The sequence below is a fragment of the Protomyctophum parallelum genome (assembly GCF_964188405.1).
Source record: "Protomyctophum parallelum genome assembly, chromosome: 1".
Classification (NCBI taxonomy): domain Eukaryota; kingdom Metazoa; phylum Chordata; class Actinopteri; order Myctophiformes; family Myctophidae; genus Protomyctophum; species Protomyctophum parallelum.
In genome coordinates this window covers 79,578,868-79,591,378 of record NC_139697.1, presented here as the reverse complement: position 1 = coordinate 79,591,378, position 12,511 = coordinate 79,578,868, and the positions used below count along the sequence as shown (strand labels likewise).

Sequence of the window (12,511 nt, the reverse complement as noted above, 5' to 3'; positions counted from 1 at the left end):
GACATGGATGCAATGTAGTGCAGATGGATTTCTGTGGCATGCATCATTTTTTGTGCATAGAGAGATGTGTGCTAAGGAGAAGTCGGACGGATAAACGGACATATTGCTTTGCATCCCCTATAGTAGTAGGATCTAGGATGAGCATCAAAACTATATATTTTAAATACTTTTCATTAGCACATGCTTGAACTTTACATTCCATAGGGCTGGACCACACATGGACCCCATTTGGTTTTGTTTTCTGCATCTTCCTCTGTGACCTGCCACCTTCATGTCATCTCTCAGACTCTCACAGCATCCTTAAACCTCGTCTTTGGCCATCCTCTTACCTGGCAGCTACATCTTCAGCATCCTTCTCCCAATGTACCCTCATCCCTCCTTTTCACATGTCTAAACCATCTCAACCTCACCTCTCTTGCTTTATCCCCAAACCTTCTAACCTGGGCTGATCCTCTAATTCAGTAATTTCTGATAATGTCCTTCCTTTTCACTCCTAATGAGAACCATAGCATCCTTAATTCTGCCACCTCCAGCTGTGCCTCCTTTTCATCAGTGCCACCGTTTCCAACCGTACGGCATGGCTGGTCTCACTACCATCGTATACATCTTCCCTCTCACTGGTAACCTTCTGTCACAAATATTTCCTGACCCATACTATGTCCCATATTCTCAATAGCTTCTCTTGCTAGAACATTTCCATCTCTATACTCACCTTAACCTGTTACACTACTGTCTACTGTCTGGTCAAAATAATTTTCTCCCTCCCTCACCATCTCTCTTTGCACTTACTGTACATCTCATATAGCCCTGACCACTTCTTAGCCCACACCACCTGACATCACATCTCTCTGTTCTTACCCATCATCTAGCCTGAGCTAACGTGTTAGGTTTCTGGTCTAGAGGGGCGGGTCGCGGCTCAGATTTGCGCACGCCCTGATTGGATCTCATCGATCTGTCCGTCACCCCCGGCCCCTCCTCTCCCCCCTAGTGCAGCGCTACGTCACATCATTTGGAGCGACGCCCACCCGGAAGGGTTGACTCCCACTTTTAGACCAGAGCGGCCAATGCGTTCCTCCAGGCTTTCAATTTTTTCACCAACAAAAATGAAAGCCTGGTACCGAGGCTACCCATCATCTAAAAAAAACCCCAATGGGCATTGCCCATTGACATACTGTATATTCAAGTCTGTGTGTGTGTGTCTGTACATCTGTAATCCACATAACCCGAGAACCGTTCGCCCCACCGACTTCAAATTCGACACACACGTTCCACACACCCACAGGGAGTGCAGTGCCCGGTCTCGAGTCGGTCGGACCCACGGTTGTCCAGAACCGCCACAAAAGGCCCTTTTCATTTGGCGGCCATCTTGAAAAATGGTGGCCATTTAGTTTTTTCAAGTGGACAACATACTTTTCTGAGAGAGTAGGTTCTGAAGCACTTGTGTACCAAATTTGGTGCTTGTACCATAAAGTGAACGATCGTGTCATTAATATCCTCCACTAATAGCAAGGGAGGGTAACGCCAGTTTAGGCAAAGGGATATAGGCCTACCTAAAGACTCAAACCTGCAGTAAACCTCTTTCAGGTGCTTGACAGTGTGAGGGGTGAGTGTATCTTGGGCAAGACTGAAAGTGTATTGGAAAAAACACACACAAGAAACACACCATCGAGAAAGTTTAAGGGATTTATTGACAATAAATGAATGAATGAATGAAATAAGGTGTGTAGGTTCTGGTCTTTGGGGAGGAGGTCGTATGGCGTTCGTCTTATGGCGCGCATGGATGGTCACCCCCCGGCGGGAACCTGAGAAATGGGAGAGGGAAAGAAAATAGGAGAGAAGAGAGTTTTGTTTTAGTAGAGGAAGTATGTTTCGGTTGTAGACAAGCTGCCATGACAAGTTGTTATGATGCCGGCAAGACCTATAACCAAGTAGTAGGTAAACAAGAACCCAGGTAGATTAAACACAAGCTTTTAGCGAAAAATTCATATGTTTACAATATGAAAACTATGCATCTGTGACTTAAACAATGTACACACTTTGGAAGTACGTTAAGCATGGAACCTCTGCAGCATTAGGTGAGTAGTTCATTCATTTTGTAAGTCTCATGGTGGCTCCCAGCCAGGCCCGGCGCCACGGGGGTGCCAGAGGGGTATGGCACCCTCAGTTGCAAATTCTGCCCAGTCAGTTTAAGTGTTATGTATAGGCATATTGTTATACTATATAAAACTCTTCAACTGCCCACATCATTTCAAACTGGAGCCGAGGCCTGCTGCCTGCAAGAATGTGATGTTATTAATATTAAATTGAAGTTCACTTAGCCTGCTTATATAATGCCCTTCAATAGTGCTTGTACTTGGAACTGTTTGGCCGCCGTGCCAATTCTTATAAACATTTTAGTTCATTAGTTGAAGTGGGTTCGCAGTGCACTGTGGTGCTGAACTCTCAAATGGTTTGATTTCTTCCACCAGAGCTTTGAGTACGTCACCACCTTTTCAAATGTGTATGCCCTTCTTTGTCTGTCTTCCCTCTTGAATGCTCTTTCCATGTCCTTGAATGACCTGAGGATCTCTGGCAGCATCCAGTCTTTACTTGTAAAGGGTTGAAACATAAAGGAGCCAGGCCATTAAGCGCCTTAAAAACTAATCTGTAACAACTTTCAATCCTGAAACAGACATGCAGACAACCAATTTCGCGAAGTTAAATTCGTCAATGTATTCTTTTTTTGATTACTTTAGTTGCCATTTTTTCACTGGAAAATGCAACCCAGGTATATAATTTCCTCTTTTCTTGTGATCACATTGTCACCCACTTAATATTAACGTAATTCGAAATAAAATAATTACTACAATAACGTGTTGGAGCTGGTCAGGTTAGCCACATACTCTACTTGCCCTGATAAGATGCTTCAGCTGAAGTTCTGAAGTTCTACTAGAACAATAAAGATCAGTGATATCAAATATAGCAATACAATCACTCCCACACTTCCACTTAGCCTACTGTGGAGTTGTGGTTTGATATCTGCAGCGAAGTATGTTTTCATTTAAATTTGGATTAATTGTAAATTAAATTATTTTTCTACAGCCCTTGAAAAGATCACGTTGAAGAGCAGAGCTGGTTGTATAACGGCATGCTCCTTCTCGCTTTCATTGGAACCCCTTGTGTTTCCTTATGTATTGTAAGACTATATGCATCCTCTTTACAAGTTCACAATATGAGTCATTTAATGAGGCCATGGAAAAATTGGAGAAGAGTTTGTAATTCCATGGTGTTGACTGAACACAGACCTTATTCTAGGTTAGTATGACATATTATTTCGTCAATAGTGGATTTTGATATTGTGGTGTCTCTGCCCTTGTTTTCCCCAAGAGGGTTGGGGAAGAGGAGCGCTTGACATTGTTACCTCAACGTCCTTAAATCACTACACAACAAGGCAGACACAGGACTCAAACACATTGAGGCTGATCGTGCCACGCCCAAGCCAGCTGCCACATGAGTGAGTGCCCACACTATGAGCAGCTGATGGCCTTGCGTGTCAATGAGTCAAAGTTGGCATGGTGGTTTATGGAATCGTTTAGTAATTAGCACACAAAGCAAAACGAGTGCTCATTTTCCAATCACCATCCATCAGCCAATCAGAGTCTGGGGAGGGATTCCCCAGCATGCCTCAGGGCACATCTGTATTAGTTATTGTTGTGATATTTGCCTTTGAGAATGCATTGTGGGGATTTATTTGTTTAATCCTACTACAAATGCGCCACGTCTCTCTGTGCGTACGTTCGTGTGTGTATGGTTGTAATGCACGTAACTCGAGAACCGTTTGACCCACCGATTTCAAATTCGACACACGCGTTCCACAGCCCCGCAGGGAGTGCAGTGCCCGGTATCGAGTGGGTCGGACCCACACTTCTACAGAACCACCACAAAAGGCTCTGCTCAGGCTCTGCCAGTGGGCCTAATGAGGCCAACTCCTTTCAGCTGTGCAATTTCCAGCCTCTGCCTCAGCTAATTGAGGCTCAACCAATCAGGCTCTGCCAGTTGGCCGAATGTATTGCCAAATACACTTTTCAGTTTGTAGTCTTCACACACAGGCACACAGGCAGATCTCCATGCGGGACACCGGCTGACGGGTGCTATGACAACCTATATCATTAGGTACCCAAGTTGCATCGTTCCCAAGTAGGCCGGTGGCCGACTGCGACGGGCACGTACAGATCTAGTGTGATTAATGTTTATGTGCGTTATTGGGGAAAAACATAGTTTTGTGGGACCCCAAAGTTGTTGTGCTTGACTCAACCCACATACCGTTCATTCCAATCCTCCTTCTTTTGTTTAGTTTTTTACATTTAATCAATATTTGGAAGGAAAGATGGTGATCATCAACCTGACAATCAAAGTGTGGCTGTGAATGTAAATTACATGTCTAATGTTATCAAGGCATCTGTGTTTGGACTCCCATAGTTTGCCCTTTCCTGTCGCCCTTGCTGTGGTGTTTATGTCTATGGTTGTGGTCTGGGTGCAGATTTCCGTGGTGTGTGTGTCATAGCTTAGGAGGCAGCCAATCATGACTAGGTTGCTACTCGATTGGCTGGCAGTGTTTCAGCTGCATTTCAGAGGATGGGGTCAGACTCCCATTGGCTTAGGCAGCATGGGGTCAAACTCCCATTGATGACTAGGTCGCTATACAGTATGTCAGGTTTCACCTGACAAAGAATACTGTAGTTCTCTTCTCACTGTACTGTAGGCTTACAATCCAAGTTGTATATGGTTTTGCTGTTGTTATTGTTATCCTATCCTATCCAATTTGGGCGCCCAACTTAATGCACTGCATGTGCGCCATCTACAGGAAGCTGCAGGGAGCACATTCCCTCATTCACATCAAGGAACACCAGTGGAAAGTGAGCAGCTATACAGAGTCCTCTGGGTTGAAATCGACCCAAGCTGGTGTCATCATGTTTGCAAAGTAGGACGGTCAATAGGCTTGGGCCAAGGCTCTTCAGAGGGTGGTTAAAACAGCACAGTACTGTAGTGTACCAGGACCGAGCTGCCAGAGCCAGCCATATGGGACCGTTACCCCACACGTACGGCGGTGCCAATCTCCATAGTGTATACTAACCTCGCATCACCATGGGAGATTTCAGTTGGGTCAGCAAAATACTTTATATTTTTAAATACTACATATTTTTTCATTGGTCGGCCCAGTTTGTCAAGTGGCCAGTCCAGGCCTGGTTCTGGATAAGTAGGCCTATATATCATCTGAATAGTACTCTATAAGTAAAGCAGACATTTTGCTACACCTATACCTTTTACAACCACATTCAGAATTAGGATTTTAAAGACAATATTGGGAATTAGGGATGCATTGATCTATTAGCTGCTGCTAAACAATAAAACCACACACTAATACACGCTTAGTCACATTCACATCACTAATTAGCCAATAGCCACTTTGTATCGTGCAGAAATGAACAGAAATCAGAAATGATCAGGATGGTAAAATCACAAGACAGTGCAAAATGTATAGTGACAAATATCCTAACAACAACTTGATAGGTTGTTAGAGTGAATATGGGCTGAAAATTGTGTTTGTAATAAGGAAGTCCATACAGATTAGTTCATATTGTTCAATCAATCATTTATTTGCATAAAGATTCAAACTAATACATATTTAAAACAATACTTGACTTAACACTAGTGGCTTCACTATCAAAATGTGCTACATATCAAAACCGGTATTCATTCAGGTAGAAAAACATATTCCTCAGCTTTTTGGTTTGTGTTCTACATTTCTGCAGCAAACATATATAGAAGCAGCTTCAGGGTGATTGGTGTAGTAGTGTTTGACTTTTGTTATACAAGACAAAGACCTTTAGCACAGTGATCTAGTTTTAGATCACATCAGTACGCATACACTTTCATTGTCTGAGGTCTGTTCTTGCTCTCCGTTCTTGCTCTCCGTTTCACATAATACATTTGCAATACATGTCATTCAGTTGCACTACATTTCATTGATAATAATCAATCACAGGTACCCATCCTAACGGCTAAATCATTCTGGTTGCCTTGTCTACAACTAGTAGTTCCCTTTTTTCCTTTCTGTATGTGCTTTTACAAGGCAAAGCACAATGAGTGCATTAACACTATTTTCCTGAACATATTGCATCAATGCATCATGGTTACTAAAACAAGCTTTCCTCAGTTTATGTCTCTAACAAAGTAATTTTCTTTCCACTTTGCATTTAAAACCAGCCCATAAGGACTAGTAGATTTACAGCCACAGGGCCTATGCCCCAGACCATATTCATGACATATGCTACATTATGAAAAAATCATATTCATATAGCCTACTGAGCTTATAGTCCTCTACCTACAACATGTTTTGTGGAACAATTTAGATTATACCAAATCTCCACAAATCTTGCTAGCGTAAGCAAAGTTATGTCCAGGAGCATCTGGCCTTTAATTATCTGCGTCTCCTGTAGAAGAAAGCTGCCATGCATATGCCCACAATGCCAACCACGGCGAGGACACCAACAGCTGCCTTCAGTCCTGCAGATGAAGCAGCGTGCGCGGAGTGTGAAGCTGCTGCTGATAAGACAACCAGAGGACAAGCAGGCGTGTTAGAGCTAGAAAATGTATTTAACATCTCTTTCTAATATGCATCATTTGTGATGATTTTGCCTTTGGCGCAAATAAATTATGGGGTTACAGTCAAATTATTTCACTATTATACAAATGTCACTATTATACAAGAAAGAAAATACCTTCTTTAGATGCTTGTGCTGTAATACAAAAACAAAACAAACACAGATTAATATTTGCTCGTAATGTTACCATTCATGCTTTGGGAATGAAGTAAGAGTCTCCCTGGCTTAGATTCTTATTTGGACTTCTAGGCAATCAATGTGTGAAATCAGTATGGTGTTGGAAGGGAAAGGTCACACTTACCGCTCTCAGCATGGGCGACAATGGGATGAGTTGAGGAGAGGGTGGTTGGTGTTGTCACACCATCTTTCACTTCAGTCACAGGCAAATCTCTTCTTCTCCTGGAACTGGAAGGGCACTATAATTGGGAGGAAGAAACAGTGTAACTCTCTCCTGAAGATTTTTTAATAATTTAAATCTATCTTAGATCTATCTTGTGCCACCCCTTAACCCTTATCCCTAAACTTATTTGCCTTTTTTTTTTTACTATTTTAAGAACCCCCCCCCCCACACACACACACAGCTCTGGATCATCTGGGACACACTCTCAAATTTGACGTCAATCATACATCCAGTTATGCCCTAGACAGACAGACAGACAGACAGACAGACAGACTACCACTTAAAGGACTTCACCACTTTTCAACATATCTTCATATAATAGGTCCTCACTAATAATATTTTTTTCTACTCTGTCTCATAGGAGGGCTGTGGGCAGTTTAGAAACCGTGTTCTAGTGACATCATCATTAGGCAGATTATTTTTTATTTAATTTTCATTATCGTGAGAACGATGGCTTCCATTTTCGCATTGCAACTTTTCAGGGCTAGAAAGCCTGCAGTTTCTATTAGCTTGTATTCCCCATCGATGATGTCACTGGAAGACGGTTTCTGAACTGCCCACAGCCCTCCTATGAGACACAGACCGAGTAGAAAAAATTTGCGCAAGTTTTTCAAGATTATTAGTGAGGACCTATTATATGAAGATAGGTTGAAAAGTGGTGAAGTGGTCCTTTAACTGCAAAGAATACCCTCTTTTAAACTGAATAAGTGAATATTGTTTAACATTGATCATCATCTGACCGTAAATGATGCGCAGGTGCTAATATCACAAAGTCTGGTGATACAGTGCAGATAGTAGGTGGACACCGTCTCATTCTGCTGTTCAATGAAGCGGAAGGCTTGGAAGGAGAAGCGGGCTTGTTGACTCTGGCCATTCTTATGCATCATTGTCATCTGGTCTCTGTCGCACCTGAAGAAGAAATCAATCAATTAATCAACAGTGTTGGTCAAGGTTGAACTTGAGCTGTTGGTTCAGAATGAGAATGACTTACGAGACAAACAGGTTGAAGTAAGTAGTAGAGATGGGGTCAGGGGATATTGAGGCATAGCATCTGTCCAGGAGAACGTGATACCTGATGGGGCAGAACGGACAGAGTCAAGACTAGTAATGGAAGAAACTTTACTAAAGCACTATTGTGTGTTGTGTAATTTAATAATTTATAATTTAGGCATTTAGCAGACACTCTTAATCCAGAGCGATTTACAGTAAGAAAAAGTTGATACCCTATTGTGCTGAATATAAGACAAATGGACCATTTTCCAATGGAAATATCCTGAAATACAGTGTTGTATTATAATCTGGACTAGACTATTTGACATTCAATGTTCTTTTTCCACAAATGAGTCTTGAAAAATGTCTTATAATCAGAGTCGTCTTATATTCGGCACAATACAGTACATCAAATGCATAGAAATAGTTATCTTCTAGGATCATAGGTAAACAAAGAACCTATCCTATAATATAGGATGTACATATTATGTACATTGAGATGCCTGGCACCTGTCTACATAACATGATATGTGATAATCTTACTGTTCAGTCAGGTTGGTTGCCTCGACCTGGACATAGATGCGGGTCCTCAGCTCTACTCCATTTGATGGCATGAGCAACGGGGTGGTGTAGTTGACGTCCTGTGAACACATTATTGCATTATTGCATTACATCATGATACATCCCCTGTATTTCAACATTGACACTATACACATCACCTGGGGAACCGTAATGGTCATTTAACATTAAAGTGTGCGTATAGGCTATTGCTTAACTGTGAATATCTGTGTTTTGAGGTTCATGGTATTCAAACAGTTGTTTTCAATCCAAATGTCCTTGACTGTAAAGACTGCAGACTGTAAATCACTTCATCATCAGTGTGTGTGTGTGTGTGTGTGTGTGTGTGTGTGTGTGTGTGTGTGTGTGTGTGTGTGTGTGTGTGTGTGTGTGTGTGTGTGTGTGTGTGTGTGTGTGTGTGTGTGTGTGTGTGTGTGTGTGTGTGTGCGTGCGTGCGTGCGTGCGTGCGTGCGTGCGTGCGTGCGTGCGTGCGTGTGTGCGTGCGCGTGTGTGAGTGCAAGAGAGACTTACAGAGAAAAGCTCCATGCTCAATGTGCTAATGAAACTTCCGTTTTCCGTTTTCACTGCAATGGAGGATGCTGATCTATGTGGGAAAAACATTTATGACAGGGAGAAGGTACTGGTTGAGACATGGTTGAGGCTGAAACGTTACATTCAGTAACACCTGAAGGACTCAAATGCAAGTAACTCCCATTAGTAGAGTAGATTTAAAAATAGAGACCTACTACCATATAAGCTCACTTGTTGTTAAAATAGGCTCTGTTCATAACGAGCCAGGTGTCCAGAAGGTTGCATAATGCATAATGCATGTCCTCCGTTTGTTTGATTGGCTCGGCAGCAGAACCAGATACACATGGGTGTTGTGTGTGTTTCTGCAACTCATGGCACCATAGCACTACAAAGGCCCTAAAAACAAGGCTTCAGACATTCCAAAAAAACTGGTCAGGCTACTGCATGGCCTTATACTCCTAGAACTCACCTTGCTCTACAAAAATGCCACAGGAACGCCCTACCAAGTAAGATAATGTTAATCCCTACAAGTCAAAGACCCCCCCCCCCCTTACTGTACATATTTCTTTCTGTTGATTTCCAAACGTTTATATGATGTTTTTGCATAGTACTGTAATACTGTATATTTGTACCGGTATGTCATTAAAATGTTCAGATAAATTTAATATAAAGGGCCATAGTGCTTTCTAGGTTTATAAATCCTCTTAGCAGATCTTGTATCCAGGCACCTAGGCTTGTAATCCCCCCACGACAGCATGTTGCAGGTTCGAGTCCCGATCCTGACTACCTGTGTGACACCCCCCCATCTCTCTCCCCTACCATACCTATCAATAAACTTGAAGAAGAAAGCGAGAGCAAGCACTCAGTTGAATAGTTCCATGTAATGATGTAACGGGTGCACGGTTCTGGAAGGTATACACTGAAGGAATACATACCAGCACTCACGTTATCCGTTTAGGATTCTTGTTTTGTTTCAGTTTTCCCCCAGCAGGTATAACAACAGACAGATGGACGTTTCGGCCAGGTGGCCTTCTTCAAATCTAATCAGATGAGAAGAGTTGAAGAAGGCCACCTGTCTGTTGTTATACCTTCTGGGGGAAAACTGAAATAAAACAAGAATCCTAAACGGATAACGTAAGTGCTGGTATTTATACCTATCAATAAAGGCATAAAAAGCCTGCAAAAAGAATTATCTTAAATATCTAAAACACTCTTGGGAGTATTTCAATTGTAGACTTGTCCCACTCCCATATAATAACACAATGTCAGCCAGGCACATAAGCATCTTATAATGCCATTTATTAAATGTTCACAGTTCATTAGAGTGACACATACTGTAACAGAATTCCAAGGAAGGAACTTACACATCCACCTGGGTGTTGTTGATCAGATACTCCAGAGGGTACGCACAGGAGTAGTAATATTTGAGCTCAGTGTTATAGGTGACTGTGCCCGAGGTTGGGTCAGAGGAGTAGACGACACCACTGATGTTAACCGTCTGGATGTTGGAGAACGCAGAGAAGATGCCTTGGCCGACTGCACTGGTGGTCTGAGGACAAACATCACCACTCGTGTCAAGAACAGGAAATTGATTATTCTGCAAAGTCCTTAACCCATTCAGACCTGAGGACAGATTCTACAAATGTCTTCTAAATCCTGACAGTTTTCTGAAAAACCTCTATCAGTGGTGCTCAACCTATTTAAAACCTCTATCAGTGGTGCTCAACCTATTTAAAACCTCTATCAGTGGTGCTCAACCTATTTAAAACCTCTATCTGTGGTGCTCAACCTATTTCATGTCAAGGACCCCCAGAATTATATGTAAATGGCCGCGGACCCCCATCTGAAAATATGTTGTTCCAGGGACCCTCCCAGAAGCAAAGATTTTAGTTAAAAACGTTTTCTGTGAACGAATATATATTCTAAGATTTGCACGCATTTTCACGCTTTTTCAAAAATAGCAGCTCTACATGCTCGGTGCCGCACTATAAACTTAGATCTACTATTTTTCAATAGCTAAAGTATAACATAATGCTTAAAACAACAAAAGGGGTTCCCGTCCTGACTCCTGAATGGGTTAAACATGGATTCTCCCCACCCAACGTCTTCTTCATGCTCTACTTACGATGAATTGGCTGGCACAGGATGAAGTCTGGTTGAGGGAGAAGGTGAACCTGACAACCGGGGGTGAGGCACTTAGGTCCAGGGTTCCTGCGCAGCTTGGATCATCACCCACATGGTTGAGGAGAAGATGGGATTGATTGTAGCCAGTGTACATCACAGGGCAATAGAGGATGGCCAGGCTGATTGAGGCAGTGCCGCATTCCACTGAGATGTCGTTGTATGCTTTAACAGGGAAATATAAGATCAGGTTGTTTTCTGTCATAGAGTACCTTATTCACTCACAGCTAATCACTCTAATATGACAGGTATTACTTTCTAAAAGGATACTTATGCCATATTACACAATACATTCTAGTTCCACATAATCCCATTTGTTTTCTGCCTTTATATACAAGTGAAGAATGACAGGAAAGAGAGAGGGAGAGACGGGGAGAGACATGCAGCAAAGGTCGTCATGAACGGGACTTGAACATGCAACGTGCTGTCAAGGCCAGAGCCTATATGTGGCATGCACCTGGACCACTAAGCCAGCCTCACAATATATATTCTGTCAGCAATGAGCCTTCACATTAGCTAAGGATAAAACCAGCAATTTATTTTCTCAGTAATAAATATAATGTTCAACTGCACAGCTTAAAAAGCAATCAATAAAAACTGATGTGAATACCTGGACGTCTAGCCCCACTTCCACAATCAGCTAAAGATAACTGAGTGCTCTGGGCAACCATGGATGCCAAGAAGAAAAGGCCCAGATGATACATGTTTGCCTTCAGGGTTGTGGAGATCTATAACAGCAAAAGAAAAATCATGCAGCAAGATCTATGGAATAAATCTAAATGAACACATACACAGTACATATTAAAAAAATATATAAAAAAAAAAAAAAAAAAGTTAAGATGGTCATTGTAAGACACTCACCTTGACTGCCATTGAAGACTCCTTTCCTTTCAGTTACTTGTCTTGATTCCTGGGATGTAGAGAGAGGTCTTTTATAGCTAAACATCCCTCCTTGGATTGGATAGAATCCAGGTCAGTGGGGTTTGGCGTGTCCTCCTGGATTTCACTGTATGCAAACAATTCCATTGTATTGGGAATATGCCACATACAGTAAGTAGAGTAGTAGACCATCCCATATGGGCAATTTGTGAAACCCAACACAGCACAAGCCTTTAGTGAAACAATGGTCTAGCTCCTTTGAGAGTTTCATAAGATTTCATGAAGCATAAGTGAAACATATATTTTATGACTTAATAATCCCATAACC

General features: G+C 42.2%; 1 protein-coding gene across 1 annotated transcript; it reads right to left on the bottom strand.

The window, feature by feature from the left end:
- Positions 1–6,540: 6,540 nt before the first annotated feature.
- On the bottom strand, positions 6,541–11,509 carry LOC310855146 (zona pellucida-like domain-containing protein 1; the record flags this gene model as incomplete). Its single annotated transcript, XM_083760040.1, has 7 exons — positions 6,541–6,585; positions 7,785–7,953; positions 8,036–8,116; positions 8,578–8,675; positions 9,124–9,196; positions 10,488–10,672; positions 11,249–11,509. The coding sequence occupies 7 exons, from the start codon at positions 11,507–11,509 to the stop codon at positions 6,541–6,543; spliced, it is 912 nt and encodes a 303-aa protein (XP_083616166.1).
- Between the last annotated feature and the right edge of the window lie 1,002 nt (positions 11,510–12,511).